Here is a 24,928-nt window from a genome sequence, read left to right on the forward strand (position 1 = left end):
GTGATTTTTTTGACATTTTAGTAATTTGAAGTAATTTAATGAAATACTATAGAGATAAATAGGTCTTTAAAGTCTTAAACATGAAAGTCTTTAAAATAACGTTTTTACAAAGTGACATTTTAGTAGTTTAAAATATTATAAATAAAAGAAATAAAAGAAAATAAAAGAAAAAAAGGTCTGTAAAATAACAGCAAATGTACTGGCAGCTTATTACAAGATTGTCGTACCGTAATACACAACACCAACCCAGACAATAGATCACTTTAAAAAGGGGTGCTCAAACTTTTTCTTATGAAGGGCCAAAAAAAAAAACTTAATTGAGGCTAGTGGGCTGAAAGTAAATATAGTTTCCAATTTATATAATAATGTTTAAAATGACTAGAAAACATTGCTTTATATTCACTAATACAGTATTAAAAAACATTTTATAATAAACTTATACAGACAAAACAATCTGATTTATAACAGCATTACACTAGTTGTTGCCTTGATTCGCTTGCCGATATCTGTTGAGTGACTGTATTTATATTAAAAAACTCAGATTTGTTTACAACATTTAATAGTAACATTTAATTTTTGTAGCATTAAAACAAGCAAAAAAAGGCTACATCAAACTAGAAATGACGATCTCTGTGTCTGGATCATTCAACCTAACCTTCTCCATCAGTCTCACTCCCACTCAGATAGGATGGTGGGTTAAACCAAATGATAAAATGGGCCATTTTTGGCCTGTGGGCTCTACTTTGGCCATCTCTGCCTTAAACCATAAAAAATATTAAGTCACTTTATCTAACTTTTCAACTTTAAAGGTCATTGGAAGAAAGAACAAGCTCCCATAATGCACACTAATAGCATAAATGGAGAAGTAAAAAAAATAAAAACATGAATCACAAAACACAGAAAAAATGCACATTTACTGATATTTTAAGTAGTTTTTTGGGGATGATCAGATTTCTGAGGTCTTTGAAATTAGTAGACGTGATCACTGAAATAGCTAAATGTCCCTTATTTACAAACACAAATGACAGAATCTCTGTAAGTCATAAATCGGCCACATGCATGCAAGATAAAGAAGATCTGTTGGTTGAATATAGACAAATGTCTTCCAATAAATCTATTGTGATGTGTCCGAGCACCCTTATGAATTTCAATCATACGCTGTTGTGTACATAACCCAAATTCCATGTCATGCGATGTCCTTTCACCAAAGCCTAATCGATTGTGCTCCTGCTGCGTTTTCACTTAATTCAATGTGGACTCATTACATCACAGTCTGATGGATATCGGGTGATAGAAACTCCTGACCGCATTAGACTTCTGTCACTCCTGCTGCTCCAGCCTGCTGGATAAACAACTGCTTATTAACAGATGCACTTTTCAATGCATTTCTTTAAATAACTGGAGTTAATTATTAAAGCAAACTTTAATCAAAATCAGCTACAAGGATAACATATTTAGTGCACAAAAAAGAAATTAGAACTACAAAGGAGGCGTCAAGTAGATAGTGGTAGATTAGTAAGACATGGAGAGATACTTTACGCCTGTGCGCGGCTCCTCGGAGGATGAGGTCAAAGTTTACAAACACTTCCATCAGCATCACAACCATCAACACCACCCAAACCATTATCAGCACCACGGATCACACAGGTTTGTGCTTAAACTTTCATTATATGTGTTTTTCAGTGTTGTTAACCACAATCAAATGAAATATTAAACACTGTTATTGTTGTTATTTTGAAGGGTTATCTTAGATATTAACTGGAATGTTGATATTAACAATAAAAATGATTAAAACTGAGCTAAATTATTAAAAACAAACAATTTTTTAATTGTTAAGATTAAAGATGACAACCTTCAGTAATTTGCTTTAGCTCCATTTACAGGTGACATGGTGTAAATTGTAAATAAAAAAATATTTTTTGTATATTATATAAAATCCTATGTTTATTTTTCTTACCCAAAATTACTTGCCATTTCATATATATATATATATATATATATATATATATATATATATATATATATATATATATATATATATATATATATATATATATATTTTTTTTTTTTTTGTGTGAAATGTACTTGAAATTAATTTTTTTCTTCCTTTTATTAGGTTCATCTTAGGTCAAACAATAAAATATACATAATATATATTGTATCACGCACTGATGCAATTCACCAAACAAGAAATTATCAGGAAAACATTATTATAAGTATATAAATAATAAGGTAAAATACCACATATATACACAAAAATATACACACATAAGATAACATTCATTCATTCATTCATTTTCTTATCGGCTTAGTCCCTTTATTAATCCGGGGTTGCCACAGCGGAATGAACCGCCAACTTATCCAGCAAGATTTTACGCAGCGGATGCCCTTCCAGCCACAACCCATCTCTGGGAAACACACACATTCACACACACATTCACACTCTATGGACAATTTAGCCTACCCAATTCACCTGTACCACATGTCTTTGGACTGTGGGGGAAACCGGAGCACCCGGAGGAAACCCACGCGAACGCAGGGAAAACATGCAAACTCCACACAAAAATGCCAAGGCTCAAACCAGCGACCCAGCGACCTTATTGCTGTGAGGCGACAGCACTACCTACTGCGCCACAGCTTCGCCACATAAGATGACATAAAAATAATAATAAAAATCAAACAGAGAGAATAAGAAAATAAATAAAATTTAAATATACAGAGAAAAACAAAATCAATTAAGATATAAATGTATCCCTAATTTATTTTAGAAAAGGGCTCTAGACTTTCTGAAACTGTTCTGGCTTTTGTTTGATTGCGAACCACATCTTTTCCATTCTAAGAGCATGTAAAACACCCAAAAAAACATTGCCAATAAGTTTTGCAGAATTCCGTCGATTTTCCACAGAATTCCGCAGATTTTTAGCCCATCAATAATTCTGTTTATTTACTTGTGTAAATGTGTTTAACTCTATATTTATTCAGTTTTTAAAACAATAACTGAAAATTATTGACTAATATGAAAATGTTCATCTGTTTCATGTACAATGCAGTTTGTAAAGTCTTATTTTCTGTCCGTTAGTAGAGATATTATATGATAGACTTGCTTTGTTTACCAAATGAAGCGAATCTAATCGGATTTGCATTGTAAATACAAGTTAAAAAGGTATTATTTTTTATTTATTAAGGTTTTAGTTGTGATACTCCCAAAATAATTCAGCAGAAATCCGCAGATTTTTACCAAAATTCTCAGCAGAAATAGCAAAAAACGTCTGCAGATTCCGATCGGGCCTTAAGAAGGGGGTGCTGCTGACTTCCAATTCATAAGAAAAAGTCATCTAGGCAGTAAAGCTTAAAAAGGTTACACTATCAGCCTGCAATGAGTTTAATTCAACATATTTTGGCAGGATTCCAGAACAGTGCTGTTAAGGAGTTTGGGTGTATTGACAATGAAAAAACAGCAGAAAAACACTTGAAGACTTTCACCAAAAATCAGACAGTATCAAACAAGACAAGAAAGGATGAAAGTGTGGCTGGTTCGGTTGTACATCGAAGGCAAGTTGGGTCAAGATCAGGGAATATTTTATTGTGTACGACCTTGAATTGAATGAGAGTATGCCTAGCTTTTACTGATGATGAATGTATTGGTGCAAGCATGCCAGATATTTTCTTAAATTGTTAAATTCAGTTCCTCCCCCAAAAAGCCCTCAATACATGTGTTGAGGGAGACTGTTTTGTGTTAAGATTTTGAAAATAACTCCTTTGTACTCGTAATTTCTGATTAAAGTATCTCATTTTGTTCATAAATAGTAATGGCTAAAAAGTGATCTCCAGAGGAAACGTCTTTATTAAGTTTACTGTAACCAATGACTGGAAAAGGAAACAACGCACAGAATATGGATTTAATTTAGGTATGTAAATGTGCCTATTTTACACCAAAGTTATGAATTACCTCTTAAGAAGCGACAAGTTGAAAACTTAAAAAAGTATGAAAGCATGTTGAAATCTTTTAGATTGAATTCATTTTTAAAACTGTACACACAGGCAATTTACTTAATAATTTTTAAGCAAGGGCGTCATGATGGCTCAGTGGTTAGCACTGTGGCCTCACACAGCAAGAAGATCGCTGATTTGAGTCTTGGCTAAGTCAGTTGGCATTTCTGTGTGGAGTTTGCATGTTTTCCTTGTGTTGCCGTGGGTTTCCTCCAGGTGTTCCAGTTTCCCCCACAGTCCAAAGATGTGGTACAGGTGAATTGAATAAGCTAAATTGGCCGTAGTGTATGTGTGTGATTGCAAGAGTGTATGGGTGTTTCCCAGTACTGGGTTGCGGCTGAAAGGCATCTGCTGTCTAAAACATAGACTGGAATAGTTGGTGGTTCATTCCGCTGTGGCAACCCCTGGGCCCGGTTTTTCAAAAGGTTTAATACGTATAAACTTATCCAGATCACGAAATCCAACTTACTTTTCGAGGCAGTTGTTCAAAGCCACATCGGATTGAGTCAATCTGATCTGTATAGAAACTTTTCAGGATCCCTAAATCTGGATAACCAGTGCTAGGAAATAACAAGATAGGAAATAACAATGTAGAACGTTCGAGGTTACAGAAGTAACCCTTCGTTCCCCGAGGAGGGGAACGGAAGTGCCATGAATGGGAGGATTCGGATCAGAAGCCGCTTATCTGGAGAGTATTGAACGGGCCAATGAATGAAATTAATTGGCAGCGTAAGCTTGCGCAGGTGTGCGACATCTGCAATCATCTCAGCATATAAGCACACCTGAAGCCAGCAGACGCCATCCTTTTAAGCTGAAGAGACTTTCAAACAGCTAAGGGACAGTCATTATGGCGACGGAATATGGCACTTCCGTTCCCCTCCTCGGGGAACGAAGGGTTACTTCTGTAACCTCGAACGTTCCCCTTCGGTTGGGGAACTTCAGTGCCATGAATGGGAGAATATGGAAAGCGCCATAATGACTGCACCTTACCAACACCCCCGATGAGGAGATAGTCAAGCAAGCGTGACGCACCCACATCATGGGGGGCGCGGTCCTCCAACGTGTCCCTGGCCCTAATTTATCCTACTTCAACAGAAGTTTTACGGATTTAGATATATTTTTTGGGAAGTCGTGAGCATCTAGATAATTCTAGGAAATACGACAGTACGTTGGGAAGCGTGCAATCCCGATAGGGAGGACGCTGCGGAGGCCATCCGTTACCCAAGGGGGGGATAGATGGCAGAATTTACCTATGGACTAGCCCTAAAAAGGGGGAGTACGCATAGCAAAGAGTGGTTAGCGGAGAGGGAAGACACGGGTCCGCCCAGGGGGGGACTTAACCGTGGCGGAATAAGCATATGGGATCGCCTAGTGGGGATCACGCATAGCAGGCACCTATACCCAAAACGCGGGCTGACCAGCGGGCAGACCTACAACGTAGTGGGCCAGCAAGTGACTCCTCCGCTGAGTCAGTGCTGGGGGCCACGGAGGAATCTGCAGGGCTCACCTGACGGGGAACTTTACTGACAGATAAAAAAGGCGCACGTACCTCCGTGTTAGGGAGAATGGCGCAGCAAGCGTGTTTCAACACCCTACCGAGTTGTCTCCTCAATCACCAAAGGGTTACCTAATACCCTTGAGGAAACCGGCTCCACTCGCAGATTGTAAAACCTTGCAAATGTGTTGGGTGTCGCCCAGCCCGCAGCTCTACAGATGTCTGTTAGAGAGGCGCCGCGTGCATGCGCCCAAGAGGATGCAACGCTCCGAGTGGAGTGTGCACGTACTCCCGGGGGACACGGCTGACCTCGACTCGAATAAGCGAGTGAAATGGCATCCACAATCCAGTGGGATAATCTTTGTTTCGATACGGCACTTCCCTGCTGCCGACCGCCATAACAGACAAAGAGCTGCTCAGATGATCTAAAATTCTGAGTACGGTCCACATAAATGCGCAGAGCGCGAACTGGACAAAGTAAAGAAAGGGCTGGGTCTGCCTCCTCCGGGGGCAGCGCTTGCAGGTTCACTACCTGATCTCTAAAGGGGGTGGTAGGAACCTTGGGCACATAACCGGGGCGGGGTCTCAGGATAACGTGAGAGTAATCCGGCCCGAATTCCAGGCACGAGTCACTGACCGAAAATGCCTCCAGGTCCCCGACCCTCTTGATGGAGGCCAACGCAACCAGCAGAGCTGTCTTCAGGGACAGAAATCTTAGAGATACTGATTCGAGTGGCTCAAAGGGATCGGATCGCAGACTCGTGAGAACGAGGGCGAGATCCCAAGAGGGCATGAGAGGGGGGCGAGATGGATTAATTCGCCTAGCACCCCTAAGGAACTGGATGACCAGGTTATGCTTTCCCACGGTGCCGCCAGCTACCGCGCTATGATAAGCGGAGATGGCGGCCACGTAAACCTTGAGAGTGGAGGGCGACAGCCTGCTGTCCAACTTCTCTTGAAGGAAAGAGAGCACAACACTAATCTGGCAATTTCGGGGGTCTTCTCTGCGAGAGACGCACCATTCAGTGAATAGACTCCACTTCAGGGCGTAGGCGCGCCTCGTGGAGGGGGCTCTAGCCTGAGTGATGGTATTAACCACCGCAGTCGGTAGGTTACCTAAGTCTTCCTCGCGTCTAGGGACCACACGTGGAGGTTCCAAAGATCGGGGCGAGGGTGCCAGATGGTGCCCTGTCCCTGAGAGAGTAGGTCCTCTCTCAAAGGGATCCGCCAGGGGAGGGCCGTCGCGAGGAGTGAGAGCTCTGATATCCAGGTCCGGTTGGGCCAAAGGGGCGCAACTAGCAGAACCTGTTCCTCGTCCTCCCTGACCTTGCACAGAAACTGCGCGAGCAGGCTCACTGGGGGAAACGCATACTTGCGCATGCCCCGAGGCCAGCTGTGGGCCAGTGCATCCGTGCCGAGAGAGCCCTCGGTCAGGGAAAAAAACAACTGGCAGTGAGCGTTCTCGGGGGAAGCAAACAGATCGATCTGGGCCTCCCCGAATCGCGCCCATATCAGCTGAACAGACTCGGGGTGGAGTCTCCATTCTCCAGGGCGTAACAGCTGTCGTGAGAGCGCATCGGCTGCACGATTGAGCGTGCCTGGGACGTGAATGGCGCGCAGCGATTTCAGCCGCGGGTGACTCCAGAGGAGCAGACGGCGGGCGAGCTGAGACATGCGGCGAGAGCGCATACCCCCCATGCGGTTGATATACGCCGCCGCCGCCGTACTGTCCGTCCTGACCAGCACGTGTTGCCGCTCCAGCACCGGTAAAAAGCGGTGGAGAGCGAGGAACACTGCCAACAGCTCTAGGCGATTGATGTGCCAATGCAGCTGGGCACCCTTCCAGAGGCCCGCAGCCGCATGCCCGCGACACACGGCCCCCCAACCCGTGTTGGAAGCGTCTGTTGAAACAACAACATGGCTGGACGCCTGTCCTAGAGGCACACCGGCCTGTAGGAACGAGGGGTCGTTCCAAGGGCTGAGGGCGCGGCGACACAGCGCAGTAACCGAGACCCGGTGTGTGCCCGCGTGCCATGCGCGTCTGGGGACCCGATCGTGAAGCCAGTGCTGAAGTGGTCTCATATGGAGCAACCCGAGCGGCGTGACGGCGGCTGCGGATGCCATATGCCCCAGGAGCCTCTGAAAGAACTTCAGTGGGACCACTAGTTTGCTGTCGAGCTCCCTCAGACAGTTCAGCAACAGGCGAGCGCGTTCCTCGGAGAGGTGCGCTACCATGGTGATCGAGTCCAGCTCCATCCCGAGAAAAGAAATCCTCTGCACGGGGGCGAGTTTGCTCTTTTCTCGGTTGACCTGAAGCCCCAGTAGGCGGAGATGCCGAAGCACCTCGTCCCTGTGCATAATCAATTGCTCCCGCGAGTGGGCTAAAATCAGCCAGTCGTCGAGATAATTGAGTATGCGAATGCCCGCGAGCCGAAGGGGCGCTAGGGCACCCTCCGCGAGTTTGGTGAAGACCCGCGGAGACAGAGAGAGCCCGAAGGGGAGGACCTTGTACTGCCACGCTCGACCCTCGAACGCAAACCGCAGAAATTGGCGGTGGCGTGGAAGAATTGAGACATGGAAATACGCGTCCTTCAGGTCTATGGCTGCAAACCAATCCCGAGGACGAACGCATTGGAGAATGCGCCTCTGCGTGAGCATTCTGAACGGCAGCTTGTGCAGACAGCGGTTCAAAACGCGCAGATCTAGGATTGGCCGTGACCCACCGCTCTTTTTGGGTACGATGAAGTATGGGCTGTAAAACCCACTCTCCATCTCGGCTGGAGGAACCGGCTCGATTGCACCCTTCGCCAGGAGGGCAGCAATCTCCTCTCGCAAGACAGGGGCGGACAGGGGGTTGACCCTGGAGAAATACACGCCCGTAAACTTGGGGGGCCGTTTCGCGAACTGAATCGCGTAACCGAGTCTGATTGTGCGTATGAGCCACCGCGAGGGGCTGGCCCGCGCTAACCAGGCAGGCAGAGCCCTCGCTAATGGAGTCATCGCTACAATCGCTGACGTACCAGCGGTGGGGCAGCGCGGAGTGGGTGTGCTGATCCGGGAAGCACGAGGGTCCCGCGGAAAAGCTGGAGGAGAGCGATTCGCTCTGGCTCCGCACCCTGACTCCGGAGAGGGGGCTGGAGGGCTGAGGGAAGGGAGACCGTCCCCCCAGCGCTCGTGAGCCACTGGCGAAGCACGTAGAGTCTGCGAGCCGGAAGGCAGCGCGTCCCGGACTGGCAGAACTCGTGCAGTCACATCCGGGGAAGGGAAAAAGTGCTCTTTTACTGATGTTTTGGTGGCACTGAAAAGTACCGTTGTTATCGGGGCCCCGCCCTCCAGCGGGGAAAGAGCAAGTTTCCTCTTCTCCGGATGGCCTGTCTCAGGGACGCTTCGCGGTCCGTTTACCGGACTTAACGGCGCCCTGGGCAGGAGGGGCTGCCTGCTTTCGAGGTGAACGCCGCGCCCGCTTGGCCGGAGGCGCAGGCGGGGGCGGGGCAGCACTCGTTGGCGGGCGCCCTCGGCGAGGAACAGCGGAGGTGGATGGCTCGGCGGGCGGAGCGGGCTTACGGCCACGCCGATAGATGACATTGCCCATCGCATCCGACTGCTCTTTCACCGCCTTGAATTCCTGGGTGAATTCACCAACGGTGTCGCCGAACAGGCCAGCCTGGGATATGGGCGAGTCAAGAAAGCGAACTTTGTCAACGTCGCGCATATCGGCCAGGTTTAGCCAGAGGTGGCGTTCCTGAACCACAAGTGTGGACATCGTCCTCCCCAGCGCACACGCGGCGGACTTAGTAGTCCGAAGAGCATAGTCGGTCGCGGTGCGCAGCTCATGTAATAAGCTTGGGTTGGACCTGCCCTCGTGCAGCTCGGCCAGCGCCTGCGCTTGGTAGCGCTGGTAGGTGGCCATCGCGTGCAAAGCAGAAGCAGCCTGGCCCGCAGCCTTATAAGCTCTGGCTCCGAGGGAGGCAGACAACCTACAGGCTTTGGACGGGAGGCGGGGCAAACCCCGCCACGTAGAGGCGCCGCGCGGACAAAGATTGACCGCGATAGCGCGCTCCACTGACGGGATCGCCTCATACCCCCTGGCAGCTCCGCCGTCAAGGGCGGTGAGGGCGGAGGCACTCGCAGCACGGGCAGAGAAAGGTGCCCTCCAGGACTGCGTGAGCCTACTGTGCACTTCCGGGAAGAAGGGGACGAGAGGCTTCGAAGGCTTCGCCTTCTGGTCCTCTACGTAGCACCCATCTAGTCGGTCCGGCCGCGGAGCTGGGGGATAAACCATCTCCAACCCCACGGCCGAAGCAGCCCGGGAAAGCACGGCTAACATGTCCGCTTCAGGATCCGATTTGACAGCGCTCACCTGCCCGGAGGGGGCGAGCGGGTCCGGATCTTCGTCGGACAGTGAAAGCCCACCCTCCGATGCCGCGGAGGACATCTGATCTCCGGTGTCAGCGAGTGTGAGAGCTACCATCTGGTTAGACGGATCACTCTCACCATCCGAAGCTTGGATGGAGCGCCGTGAGGAGCGAGAGGTCCGCGAGCCCGTGGGCGGCGGATTAGCTCCCGCTGAAACCCTCAGATCTGCCCGAGCGCCCGCTGCTTTTTTAGAACAGGAGGCAACTGGGGTGGCTCGCTCTCTTGCGAAAGTTAGCCGCGATCTTAGCTGTGCAACGGTCATGGCATCGCAATGACGACATGAACCGCCCGCGAGCACCGCATTAACATGCTGGACCCCCAAACATGCAATGCAGTGATCGTGTCCATCATCCGGAGACAGGAAACCCCCGCATCCAGAAACGCACAGTCGGAGCGCCATCCTGAAAAGGACGTGCTGCACGACTGTGTTGCTCTTTTAGGAAAGTTGCAACTATACGCACCGCTCTGGAGGACCGGACCCAAAGAACCGCAGGCAAGGGAGTAACCCAGCTCGACCGTCTGCCACCGCGAAGACCCACTCTGGACCGGGAGACACACTCGTTCGCTCTGAAGTGCTGATCAGCAAGAGGAACCCTCATCGACTCACTCAGAAAGGATCTGAAGCGAAAAGGATGGCGTCTGCTGGCTTCAGGTGTGCTTATATGCTGAGATGATTGCAGATGTCGCACACCTGCGCAAGCTTACGCTGCCAATTAATTTCATTCATTGGCCCGTTCAATACTCTCCAGATAAGCGGCTTCTGATCCGAATCCTCCCATTCATGGCACTGAAGTTCCCCAACCGAAGGGGAACTATAGATATGTACAGAGCAACAAGTAGAATAGCCAGTGTGGGGTCAATACAACTTTTTTTAAAAATGAAAACACACACATAAAAAAAAAACAAGAAAACCCCACCCCATCCTCTTCTAGGAGTTCGCTGAGACCTAAAACAAAAACACTGTACACTAAGGATATTTATAACAAGTTTCAAATATAGAATAAAAATAAGACTTAATGTCAAAAACTCCACAATAATTTCAGACTTCCTCATCTGATGTGGAGAGACCAGCTTGTCTGAGCGTAGCCTTTAGGGGGCGGATCTCAAGTCTGGCCTTGGTTTGTTGCAGTTTGGTCAGAGTCAGTTGTTCCTCTGCCAGATGAAGCTGTGCTTCTGCCCTTTCAGTGTCTTTCTGCAATTATTGAAAGTGATTTCAAAAATCAGTCATTGCCATTCTTTGCATTTTTTGGTTATTCTGTAATCATTGCATGCATCACTAATAAATGTTCTAAAAGCAAATCTATTTTCCATTGTGATGAATATATAAATCAATTAGTGACAGAATAAAATGTATTGTTTTTGGTCAATTTTGACAGCTGTTTGGGGCATTATTTTATGTGGCCAAATTCTTTCTACTTTGCTGTTGGTCTATACTGAAAGGCTGAATACGTTAAAACCTACCTACCTACTGTAGCCTGACAGATGAACAAATACAATTAAAACCTTATGAATCAATAGGATCTCTTGTAAGATACTGCATGATCCAAATATAGTATTATTTAATACATTTTAAAATCTTTCATTACCTTTAGGGCATGAAATTCACGCTGAATCCACCCTTCTGATGGGATCAGTTTAATCCAAATTTTTTTGGATCAAAGTGATCCAAATCTTACAATAAAGGTCTGAAAACCCAAAATATTATTACTATTTAAACATTTTATTTAGACATTTCCCAAATGATGTTTAACAGCGCAAGGAATTTTTTTTACAGTATTTCCTATAATATTTTGTTCTTCTAGAGACAGTCTTATTTGTTTTATTTCAGCTAGAATAAAAGCAATTTTTTAATAACCATTTTAAGGTCAATATTATTAGCCCCCTTAAGCAATATTTCTTTTTCGATATTTAACAGAAAAAAAACAACGCAATCTCATGGCAATTCGTAACTTTTTGATTTAGTGGCTAATTCGTATGAATTCGTACAATCTAATTCGTACAATTTATTACGATTTGCTCATCCCCCAATAATGGTTAGGGTTTGGGGAAGGGTTGGGTACCACGCCTCCTTTTTAAAATCATAAATTTTCGTACGACATAACTCGTACAAATTAGCCACTAAACTAACAAAACGTAAAATACTAATTTGAGCACAGTAAAACCCAATAAATGAAGAAAACTTAAGCCAACTGAGTGCTGTAAAACCAATAAGTTAAGGCAACTCAAACCGTTTGAGTTAAAAAACTAATCTATATGAGTACTGTGAACTTACTCCATTGATGTTGAAGTAATTAGGTATTTAACTCGTTACCTTCAACACTGAGTTCAAAAACTCTTTTCAAATGAGTAGAATTAACTTTCAGTCAATTTTGAGTTAACTACACTCATTTCATTTAATAAAGTTGACTGTTTTACAGTGCAGAAATTGGGGAAAAATACACATGGGGGTAATAATTTAGGAGGGCTTATAATTTTGACTGTGTGTCCAATGCTACCGTAAAATACAATCATTTTTGTTTTCAAGAACAGATCACACACTGACATTAATTTCATTATTAAATCAGCCACAGCTCTTCAAGCAGTCATGGCAAGCACAGACATCCCGACCCCCATCGTCATGATAACCAGCATCCCTCTCATCATCAAAGACAGCGTAAAGTACCCGTAGACCAGCACAACTTCTCCAAAAGATCCTCCTCCAGCCTGTCCTCCTCGTCCTCTTCTTCAACCCCGTCCTGGACGTCTGAGCCCAGTCTGGACGAGGAGACGTACCTGACGCCCAAACCCAAACACTCCCTGTCCTGCTCCAACATCCCTGAAGTGCAAAAAATAAGCCACGACAGAGATTCGGAGGACTTTGATTATGACTACAGAGCTCAGAAACACCGCGGTAGCCTAGAAAACACGAGCAAACAAGATCATCGGATGCCAAAACTCTCTCGAGGACACAGCAAAAGCGAGGAAGGCCTTCAGCAGAGCAAACCAGGATCTCAAACCATAGATCACGGACCACTTTATAAAACCACAAGCCTGGGACAAAACCTCGCTTTCCAAAGCAACTCTCCCAAAAAGGCAGTTTCGTCTATTCAGCTTCCCAGCAAAGGCATACTGAAGAATAAAGATGAGGGACAGAATAGAGGCGAATTTCGGAAAGCCAAATCCATGGAGGTGCTCTCCACCAGAGTGGACGTCAAAGCCACATCCAAGCAGATCTCAATGGAGGCTGCGAGGGAGAACTTTGTAAAAGGAAAGCTGCAATTCTCAGCGTTTTTAGATGAAATCACTAAGCAGGTCATCAGTCCATGCGCATTAAGCTCTTATGGAGTAACACCCCCCAAAAAACAGGAAAGCGTCACACTCAAACAGCACCCCGAGAGACCTGATTCAGGAAAGACAGCTACAGATTCCAGCTCGCACTCTCGGCCACAGAAAAGAGCGAGTAAACATCATCAACATCTCCAGAACCGAACTTTAAGTCCTCCACCTTCACCTCGGCGCTCCTCTAAATCTGAAAGACAAGGGGTTTCTTCAGGAAAACACCATAGGCAATATTCTCAGATGCTGACGGATGGCACTAGCACCAGTCCTGAGACCATACACCACCATAAAGAGAGACATCAAAGCAGTCACGGCTCTTCCAGACACTTTCATGCTAAGCAGATGAAGGGATCGCCACCGCTGCCTCCTTCACGAAACCCGGAGTATGAGTCTCAGTCCAGTAAATCATCTACCAGTGCAAGTTCAGAGAAGAGTGATGGACCCAAACACACGGGACACAGGAGGCAGTCTAGACCACACAGGGTGAGTGCAAACCCTGGCTGGGGGGAAGTAAATATAACATGAGGAAGTGCAATTCATTGTGAATTAATTTGATAAGATTACAGTTATATTTCTCATTCATTTATTTGAAGGAAATGTATTTGATTTAAGCATTATTGTGTGAACGAAGGGCGTTTCTAGTCTTCCTGCACTCAGGGCCGGATTAACCAATGGGCCTTATGGGCACAGGCCCAGGGGCCCGTGCGCACTAGGGGCCCCTGCGAGGGGGGAGAAAAAAAGACAATTTCGGAGTGTCTTTTTAGGCTAATTGCAAATAGCGCATCTCGTTGGAATAAGCTATTCAGGGTATACACCCATCGATGCCTGATTGATAGACAAAATAAGGAAAGAGCTATGTATTGTAACAGCCGCAGTGGCGCACCTTGTAAGGCGCACTGCATCATCTTTTGACGTGATTGATCATCAACTTGAACTCGTGCTACTTTCTTTTCTCCCCATTACATATCAGATTGGAAATATATTTATTTTTAACAGGAAGGAAACATATTTTTAAAATAATGCAAATGTGATATAAAGTCACAAGTGTCTCGTGGGTATTTAATAACGTTTAGCCTTATTATAGGTGCCACCCTCTCTGCAAAAACTAGGCTATATTGCTCAGACAACTGTATTTCCTCTGAGCAAAAAAATCGCGATCACATATTAACATTATTATTATATTTAAATTGCCTTTCTTTCTTTAACTAAACAGAATGTTGTAATTGGTCAAGCGGGGAAACGTCAGTTTTGTAATAACCCGAACTAAACTGAGCGGACTTTAGTGTAACGTTATATCTGTCATAGATCAAAAATGAGTGGACAAGTGGATTTAGCAAACGCGAGAGAAAGAGGAGAGGAGGCATCTTTATTGAGGCATTTTCCATACACACCATCTTTAAACAGACCCATGATCAGGAGAATGAGGGTACAGAAGAAGACGTTATGGTAACTTTAAATGATGAGAAGCTAGCATTAACCAGGCAGGGGAGGCTAACGGCAGCGCAGCGCGGACTGGATTCATCGTGTGAGAGACAGACAGAAAAGGAGAGACGTTTCATGCCATGGCAATAATATGCTTCATACGGAACCCCGGAAGGGACGTAGTTTCATAAGTTTGTAAAAGCAATACATTAAAATACCCTTAAAAAAAATAAATAAAAAAAATAAAAAAAATAAATAGAAATAAATTAATAAAATAAAATAAATTAAATAAAATAAATTAAAGTTCCTGTGAAATAGATAGAAGTAGATGTTAGTATCAGTATGATAGTCGTTTATAAGCTGGATATCTTAACTGTAAAAAATAGAGGGTTCCACATAGTGGTGTAACGGATCACAAATCGCATGATTCAGGTCACACTACGGTCCACTAGTCATGGATCAGACCATTTTTCAGATCAGCAAAAACGGAAAGAGACAAATGTCAATTGCTTTCAATATATGCAAAAATATTACTGCAAAAACCATTGGTTTAACAAACATAACTCAGATCCTGTAATTTTAATAGAAATCAAGCAAGAACCAGCTGAAAAAAGATCTTTGCTACTTCTGCTGATAATGCTAAATATAGAAATCATCATCAACATCTTGTACAAGAGATCATATTTATTTTCAATTAATGATTTAACAATTCACACATAAAAATTCATGTTTCATTTTAGGTGGATCATTTCTGAAAACCTAACGGCCACCTGTTGTTTACACAATGTAATTGCTACAACATGCAGGGTCAATTTGCATTAGGGGCCGATCACAGCAAATGTGCATTTACGTTCTAAAAACACGAGGTGCACTGCACTGCCTTTTTTGTTGACAAGAAAAAAAAGAAGTGGGTATTGTTCAAGAGTGTTACTGTTAATATTAATATAATTTTAATAATTAATAATATTGTGATATTCATGATTTGTGAAGCCATACAGCTCCGGATAACCCAAAACAGCAACCAAGTCTCAACAAGTCTCTCCTCCATCTTTAAAAGTCTCCGTTGTTGTCTTAGCAACACTAACATTGCAGGCAGCTCAACAGAAACCCCACCTCTGCTTTCCTTTGATTGGAGAATGAAAAAGACGCGAGTAAAGTAACGAGCTTTTCCCGCTCAGAGTTGACTTTTTTCAACTGAGAGCGCACGGCACGCCGCAAAGGCAGAAACGTGAGGCGCAGCATGCGATTAAAACGCGAGGTGCGCAGGGCGCATAAGCAGCACGCAAAACGCTTGCGGCCGTTAGTAAACCATTCAAAAAAGACGCCTCTAAACACATAAAGTGCGTTCAGTGTGATCAGCCTCTTAAACAGTGGCTTTTATCTTTAACATAAACATCAGTGTTTATATTTGATCTACAAACTGTTCTCCCAGCACTTCTGTGTTATTTAATTGTTTGTAGCGAACTGAAACAGTATAAAAACTGAATCTCTCTCGATCAAACGCAGATTTGAATGCAGCGCTTCGAAGGATTAATAAACACATGCAAATCATCATCATTTATCATTCATGTTGCGCAGGTTTGAATTGAGTTGTCAATCTTTTAATGTTTAATTGTGCAGCTTTACACTGAATGCATTAATGCAGGCTAAACAAACAGTGACAGAAAACACTACTTAAGAAACTAACACTAACCTAAGAAAGCATTTGGGTAGATTCCACCACAACTTTTTCCATCATCATTTTATTTTACAGGGAAGCCAAATTGTGTTTATACACATAATTTGAATGACGCAGGAGACAGTCTCTCTGCAATTGTTATAAATGCTGGATTAACCTACAAGTTCAAAAAAGTAGTTGATCCGCGGGTCACATGCGTTCTGAACTGTGGGCTGTGTTCTGTACGAATCATGGATCAACCGTGATCCGTTACGAGTTCCACACAATTCCTTCATGTTAACTGAATTGTTTTGACAATTTTAAATGACTTAAACACAGCACTATTTAGTTGTCTCAAAAAACCTCAACAATTATGCTGATTCAGCTCATTTAAAATAAACAGTTTAAACAAGATGCAAAAATCTTTTTTTGAGTGTACAATGTTAGACTTTGCCACAATTTTACAGTAATTTACTGCAAAAGCTCACAGTAAAATATCAAATGCATTCTTTACAGTTCACTACTGCATTATGCATTGCATTGTGGGTAATTTTAAAACTTTTACAGTAACTTACTGCAAATAAGGAATTTGCGGAGTTCTACTGTAATCAAAGTAATCAGGTACTGCTACTGTAGATCATGAACACAAATACGAGACATTTAATAAAAAATTATCAACAGCTTGTATTACAAAATGTATTTAAAATAGACTGATGAAAATTGTTTTTGTAAACCATTTAAAATGGATATAATAACAACGAATAGTAAAAACTGCTGTACGTATACATGATCCTGTCATCCTTGATTAAAATGTATTAAATTCAACAATAAATACTGAAAATAAAGGCTTTTTTACTGCTAATTTAAATTTTTATTCAATTACAGTAAAAGTACTGTAAAAATTGTCATTCTGTAAAATCAAAATGTGGTAAAGGGCATTTTACCATTAACAGAAGTTGCGGTAAGACCATTTTACCGTAAAATGAAATTGCAGTATAGGGCCCTGCTACTGTAAAACACAATAACAGGTAAGTTACAGCAAGTTTGAAAGTTTCCCATCTGAACATGACAATTCAATATAACTATGAACATTAAACACAAATCAAGGAAATTTTGGTTTCTAAGTTCATGACTTTTTTTTAAATATATGTTATATATGTTTATAGGCTTTGGAGAAACTTTTACATTCCACATAGGTCCTTTACAGTACAAAAGCGTTCTTCTTATTTTAAAAAAGTTCTTTACATTAGGAAACAAATCAATCACTGACCTTAAATGGTTTTGTCACTACTGTGAAAACTCTAGTTAACTTTCTCTGAACGTCCCACAAAAGCAAATGCTGTTTTGTATGCATTGATACATTTTCATAAATTTACAATAATATTATTCAATGTTTGTATTAGTATTATTGAATATTTTTGTTAAGCAAGAATATATTGACATTTTGGCATATTGTTACAAACAAGTAAAACTATGCAACTTGATCAAACTATGCATATACAATTATTTAGTTTTTTGGTGCAACTTAATTGGTTTTTGTTCAATCTACTTACATTGTAAAATTTTAAGTTAATTGATTTGTGTTGGGACAACATTTTTTACAGTGTATGTAAAAATATTAAACAGTGTTTATACTGTATTTTAATTCATTATTCAGCCTCGGGGATCACAAGAGAGCTATTATTAAATCATTAAAACCCCCTAATCCTTTTAATTCTAGTGCTTTTTTATTAATTTTTATTCATCATATATTAATAAATAAAACATATTTGTTTGACAGTTTTTGACCAGAACCATGCAGGACAGAATGGCTGATTTTAAAGAATGCAGTTGACCTTAGAATATTTGTTGTAATAAATTATTACTGTGGATACAGCTCAAAAATATGTGCATAATTAAAATAAAGATCTAATTATGAACAGCCTTGGGTTAACCTCTAAAACTGGATGGATGAGGGATGCCCGTCATTGTGTCTATATCCGTTGATTAACACTATTGAACCGGATGAATCCTCAATCAATGGTCTTTCCTGCAGCATATCACTTCAAAAATCAATGTTTTCTCTTCTGTTGTGTCCATTTCTCCGTTCACCATTTCAACCCCCCTCTCCTTTTCTCTTGCCCCCAGGATTCGGCCTGTTCAGCGGACAGAGTTCAGTAAGTGGTTTCCCCCTTTTTTTTCCTGATTGGTTATTTCAGACTATTGATTTTGCTCTTATTTCAGAGCTTTCCCCATTTTACTTTGCTCGGTTTCCTAAACTTGGTCATCCAGCTTGAGCTGAATTGATTGCTTCTATTTTTATGTATCGTTTCGGTGCACAGCCAAAGCAGAGTCATGATTTTTTTCTAGTTATGAGTGATTTATGCTTCATGGTGGCTCAGTGATTAGCACTGTCACCTCATAGCAAGAAGGTCGCTGGTTCAAGTCCTGGCTGGGCTGTAGGTAAATTTAATAAACTAAATTGGTAGTGTAGGAGTGTGTGTGTGAATGTGAGAGTGTATGGGTTGCGGCTGCATAAAACATATGCTGGATTAGTTGGCGGTTCATTTCGCTGTGGTGACCCTACTGAAAAAAACAGCTTAAACCAGCCTAGGCTGGTTGGCTGGTTTTAGCTGGTCGACCAGCCTGGTTTTAGAGGGGTTTTTGCCATTTCTGGGCTGGTTTCCAGTCATTTCCAGCCTGGAAATATCACACTAACTGTACCAAAAAAAAAAAAATACTAATACTGCTAATACTTCCCTTCTTAGACTTTACAGACCTAAAACTTGCCTACAGCACTTATTCATTGTTGCTCTTAGTTGTGTAAATTGCTTCCTTGTCCTCATTTGTAAGTCGCTTTGGATAAAAGCGTCTGCTAAATGACTAAATGTAAATGTAAATGACTAAATGTAAAATGTAAATGGTCTTAGCTAGTCAGGCTGGAAGATGACCAGCTTAAACCAGCTTGACCAGCCCAGCCAGACATCTCCAGCTTAAACCAGTCTGGACAAGCTGGTCATTTTCCAGCCTGACCAGCCAAGACCAGGGGGGAAATGGCTGGAAACCAGCCTAGAAATGGCCAAAACCGCTCTAAAACCAGGCTAGTCAACCAGCTAAAACCAGCCAACCAGCCTAGGCTGGTTTAAGCTGGATTTTTCAGCAGGGGACCCCTGACAAGGAACTAAGCGGAAGGAAAATAAATGAATGAATGTATGTCCCGGTAAGAAAACATCATAAATAATTGCAAATCCACAGACGGCAGTAATTAAACCCTTAGGAACAACTGTGTTTGGAAGTTCACAGGACTGTGTTCTCTATAATCCTCTTTAGAATTCTCTCAAATGCACAGTTATTTCTATGTACAGGTTCCGTGTGGGCCTACTTATTTCTCACTACTCTTGAGTACTTTTAATCACACCGAGTACTGTTCAGAATAGATACTTTTTATGGCAAGTAATAGTACATTTACCGGAGTATGAGTTTTCAGTACTCTTCTCACCACTGATTGCAGGTTACTGGAGGAGTACAACAAAGAGCTGCACGAGAACCTGTTGCAGATGGTGGCGTGCATTGAGAACATGGAGACAGAACTGCAATGCACCAAGATGGAGTTAATCAGCCTTAAAGAGAAATACAAAAGGTCTTATATAAACTTCAGACATGTTTCTGCAAAAATCGAATGAATAACTGACTGACTCTCTCAATCTCTGTTCACTGTGTGATTTGCAGGCTTCAGGAGAGCTATTCTGTTTCTCAACAGGCAAATGGTGTCCTGGAGCAAAAACTCAAATCTTCGGTAAGAAAAACTAGTAATAAATCAGAAAGTCTGATGCAAACTAAGAACTTTAGTTTTAAATGATATAATACCTTTGATGAAAATAATGTTTTATAAGCTGTTTGGACAGAACTGTGTGTAGGTATAGAGTGTCCACAGTCATAATGGGGTGATAGAAAAAGATTAAGTTCCTTTTTTAAAATTTCCTAATGTTAAAATAGGCTCCAAATCCCTCCCATTTTGAGGCCCACAGCAATGTGACGTGCGTTTTTTTCACCCACCGAATTGATTGACAGCTGCGTATTAACATGTCTCCATAGTAACACGTATAAATATATCAACAAGACAGGACGTGCGCAAAGCTAGTGGAATTAAAAGATCTGTGCAGCTCTCTGTGATCATCAATCATTAAATGTGGTCAGGAATGAGTTTTAAAGTTTAAAATGTTTTAAAACTGTGCATGTGTGTAATGAATTACAGCGATTTACTTCAGCTTTACTTCACCACCACAGCCGCATGTCAGTACAATTATAAAAGACAACGCTTCAATCCCGGTTTGTGGACGTTAAATCAGGTTTATTTGTACATTAACATAACGGATATCCATACAGCAGTGGAGATTAACGTGTGTCCTGTCACATTTCTCGTGCAAAAAGAGTGCAAAGTTAAACACGCGCGCTGCATATGTGTGTGTGCATGAACTTTGTCACAACATTGGACCCTATCATACACTAAGCGCAATGAGGCGTTGTGTTCCCAACACCATGTTGCTTTCTCAGACCAACACAATCTTATTTTTCTTGTTTTCTTCCACGTTGTTTGAATAGCAAATCCATTTGAGCCACTTTGTGGACTCTTGGGTGTTCCTGTCTAGAAAAGAGGTGTGTTAAGGCGCATTGTTAGCGCATTGCAACTTTGAGGAACTAAAATAGACTCTTCAATAGACCAACTTAAAGCAGGTTTAAAGTCCAGAGCAGAGCGCGTCAGTTGTGCAAAAAAAAAAAAAAAAAAACATGCCGAATGTGCAGCAATACACAAATATCTTTACAAATGGAAAATAATTAAAGGATTAAAATATTACAAAAAATGATTACTTTATACATGAATTTAAAAACCACTGCCTCCATGCCTTCTTTATCTCGGGGGGATTTTTTAGTTTATTCATGACAATTGCTTTTGTATAATGTTATTATTATTAGCAGTATTATTATTAGCATTTATATATTTTTTTTATTAAACACAAGCTTAGATTTGCCCACATTTCAGTTTTTGGAACATATTGGGCACAGCATGTGTGTTTTAATATATATCAGTGTTTTCACCACACTTCTTATTATTGTTCATTTATTAGTTTGCTGTAAATTAGAACAGAATTTAGAAATAGTTTTGAAACAAATCTTTGTGCTTAACAAATGGAATTAATTATGTAGGCTAATCGAGGTCTTCAGTGGAGTGAACAACGTTTCCTTATCCACGAAAGAGAGAAAGAGAAAGTATAGGAGGAGTATTGGAGAAGCCTCGTTCTGTATCATCGTGCTGCAGATGATCTGTTTAACTGTTTTCTCGCTAGTGAAGCGCTCAGTTTTTACACTTACAAAGTCTGCCATTTAAATAGCAAATACGCTATGCCGCGACGCAACTGACACTCTGATTTGTTTATTGTCAAAACACACCCATAACTCATTAAGAGAATAAGCACAACTCTGTTAGACCATGGTGCAGAGCGTATTTTTCTGTCCTGAAAATAGCAAAAGTGGATTCGGACACGCCTTAATGCTTTTGCGCTATGCGCTTTAGACTTAGCCTAGACCGTTAAAATAGAGCCCAATGTGTGTGACTCATCGTTGCAGAAAGGCTTGAATTAACTCCACAACAAATACATCAAATAATCATTGGCAAAGTTCTTACTGTAGGATTTCTCACAAACATTATGTGATATCTGCTTCCTTCGTGTCTGTCACTGTGCTGTTTATCTGACGCAGCTGAGGCTGAGACCGAGGCACACTCTGACAGACACATGGAAATGGTGGGCGGGGATAACAAGCATTAAAGGCACAGGCAACAAAAACAGCTACAGTGTGTTCAGAGCAGAAAATTCCAACATTCTGAAAGCTATAATAAATAATCTGAGGGGTGTTTTTCAGCTGAGAATTTACAGACACATTCTGGAGACACAAAAGACTTTTCTTGAATCTTGAAAAAGGGGTAAATTAGATGCCCTTTAAATATAATTTCAGTGAAAGAATGGGAATGTCAGCTAAATGATTGATTATTTCAAAGCAACACCCAACAAACACGTTAGCAACAACCTAAAATATCTTAATTTTAATTGAAAGACCATAAGGATGCCTATTTAATGCATTTTTATTTAAAAGATAGTTGAAATTATCTGTATATATTATCCATATCCGTATTATAACATGAGTTTTCTGTATTATACATTGAAAAAATGATATGACAAAAAGTTCAATTCCTATTTTAACAAGTTATTCAGGTTTCAACTTACTTTTTTAGACTTTAACTTAATATTTTAAGTAAATTTTATGTAAGTTGAGATGATGTCAAAAGTTAGTTTCATTCAACAACAACAACAAAAAAATTAAAGGTAGCAATATTTTATTAGGCGGCATGGTGGCTCAGTTGTTAGCACTGTCGGCTCATAGCAAGAAGGTCACTGGTTCAAGCCTCGACTGGGCCAATTAACACAGTTAACATTTATGTTGGCTACCCCACTGCGCCCCATATTAACAGCAATATTACAGATTTTTTTGGTGTTGTCATGGATGTTTTTTACATAAACTACACCTGTGAACTATGCAATGTTTTTCAGACCTTATGTCTTATTGATTACAGCATCTGCTTTCCCTTCTGCTGTGCTGTTAAAAATGCAGATGAAAAGACATCTACAGACACACTGCCAGTTATTTGTGTTACAGCTTCTCTTTTTTTTACTGTATTTTGACAGGTAGACAGCTTGGGCTCTGAAAGAACGGTCCTCACACAGAGAATTGTAGATCTGACTAAACAGCTGGATTCTGCACAGAAGACCATCGGTTCTCTGGAAAACATCAATGTAAGCGCAACATGCAGACAGATGGGTCAATGACGAGAAGTCCTGAATGCTGTCAGCATCAAATTAAATGAGCAAAAGTAATTTGATATGCAAATGAAGATAATTTATAAGCCTTTCAGTGAAATTTGAATAATTTCCTATTCTATTTTCTTCTGGAGAAAGTCTTATTTCTTTTAGTTTGACTGGAATATATATATATATATATATATATATATATATATATATATATATATATATATATATATATATATATATATATATATATATATATATATATATATAGTTTTGCAGTATAATATTGCAGTAATTTACTGCAAAAACGCCCAGTTAAACCCACAAACATGGGCCACAAACGCCCACATACATTCTTTACAGTTTACTACTGTAACATGTATTACATTGTGGTTCATTTAAAAACTTTTACAGTAGCTTACTGCATATTTGTAGTCAAGCAAGTACTCCAAGTGTATCTGGCTGCGGACTGCAAGTCAGGGGCGTAACATGAAGGTGGCGTAACTTGCAGTTATCGAGATCCCATTAAACCAAGCAAGACGTTACAACGAGATGTTGTTGGCAAGGGGGCAGAAATACTTATCAGAGAACATTTTCAGCAAACGCTTTCATGTGTTTACTTTAAATTTATCCATAACCAATTCATCTCATATAATATATTTTTTATATTTATTCTTTTGGCAACTCCCCTTACTGACTTCTTCATCCGTTTTGTCATGACAGTTAGCCTACTCGGTGTCACACCCTGTGGTTGCAAGTAAAAGTACAATGGCGAGCATGTCAAGTACAAAAGCCTGCAGAACTCGAGGCTGTACGTGCACAGTGAGTGGAGTAGGTGTAGACATTATTAACTATGATGGTTGGGTTTAGGGTTGAGGAAGATGTAGATGTTAATAACTATGATGGTTGGGTTTAGGCTTGTGGTTGTTGTAGACGTTAATGTAGAAGCTAATAACTTAGATGTTTGGGTTTAGGGTTGAGGTAGACGTTAATGTAGAAGCTAATAACTATGATGGTTGGGTTTAGGGTTGGGGGAAGATGTAGATGTTAATAACTGTGATGGTTACGTTTAGGGTTGCGGAAGTTGTAGACATTAATGTAGATGCTATTAGTTGGTTGGGTTTAGGGTTGTAGTGGCTGTAGACGTTAATGTAGACGCTAATAGCTGAGTTGGTTGGGTTTAGGGTTGTGGTAGTTGTAGACATTAATGTAGACATTAATATCTATGATGGTTGGGTTTAGGGTTGGGGAAGGTGTAGACATTAACAACTATGATGGTTGGGTTTAGGGTTGTGGTAGTTGAAGTCGTTAATAACTATGATGGTTGGGTTTAGGGTTGTGGTAGTTGTAGTCGTTAATAACTATGATGGTTGGGTTTAGGGTTGTGGTAGTTGTAGACATTAACAACTATGATGGTTAGGTTTAGGGTTGTGATAGCTATAGATATTAATATCTATGATGGTTGGGTTTAGGGTTGTGGTAGTTGTAGTCGTTAATAACTATGATGGTTGGGTTTAGGGTTGTGATATCTGTAGATATTAACATTTATGATGGTTGAGTTTAGGATTGTGGTAGTTGTAGACATTAATGTAAACACTAATAACTATGAAGTTTGGATTTAGGGTTGTGGTAGTTGTAGACGGTAATGTAAAAGCTAATAACTATGATGGTTGGGTTTAGGGTTGTGGTAGTTGTAGTCGTTAATAACTATGATGGTTGGTTTAGGGTTGTGATAGCTGTAGATATTAATATCTATGATGGTTGGGTTTAGGGTTGTGGTAGTTGTAGTCG

General features: G+C 41.7%; 1 protein-coding gene across 3 annotated transcripts in view; it reads left to right on the forward strand.

The window, feature by feature from the left end:
* The first annotated feature begins 446 nt into the window (after window positions 1–446).
* si:ch211-276i12.4 overlaps window positions 447–24,928 on the forward strand; it is a 29,983-nt gene continuing 5,501 nt past the window's right edge. For 2 of the 3 annotated variants that reach the window (XM_073922226.1, XM_073922227.1), the window contains exons 1-6: window positions 1,271–1,647; window positions 12,466–13,702; window positions 18,426–18,454; window positions 19,789–19,917; window positions 20,007–20,073; window positions 23,018–23,125. In XM_073922226.1, the coding sequence (XP_073778327.1) occupies window positions 1,523–1,647; window positions 12,466–13,702; window positions 18,426–18,454; window positions 19,789–19,917; window positions 20,007–20,073; window positions 23,018–23,125 (1,695 nt within the window). In that variant the 5' untranslated portion in view covers window positions 1,271–1,522. Of the gene's footprint in view, window positions 1,648–12,465; window positions 13,703–18,425; window positions 18,455–19,788; window positions 19,918–20,006; window positions 20,074–23,017; window positions 23,126–24,928 lie in introns of all 3 variants that reach the window. The other variant, XM_017359063.4, reaches the window with a different exon arrangement.

This window comes from Danio rerio, chromosome 14 (genome assembly GCF_049306965.1).
Source record: "Danio rerio strain Tuebingen ecotype United States chromosome 14, GRCz12tu, whole genome shotgun sequence".
NCBI classification, from domain to species: domain Eukaryota; kingdom Metazoa; phylum Chordata; class Actinopteri; order Cypriniformes; family Danionidae; genus Danio; species Danio rerio.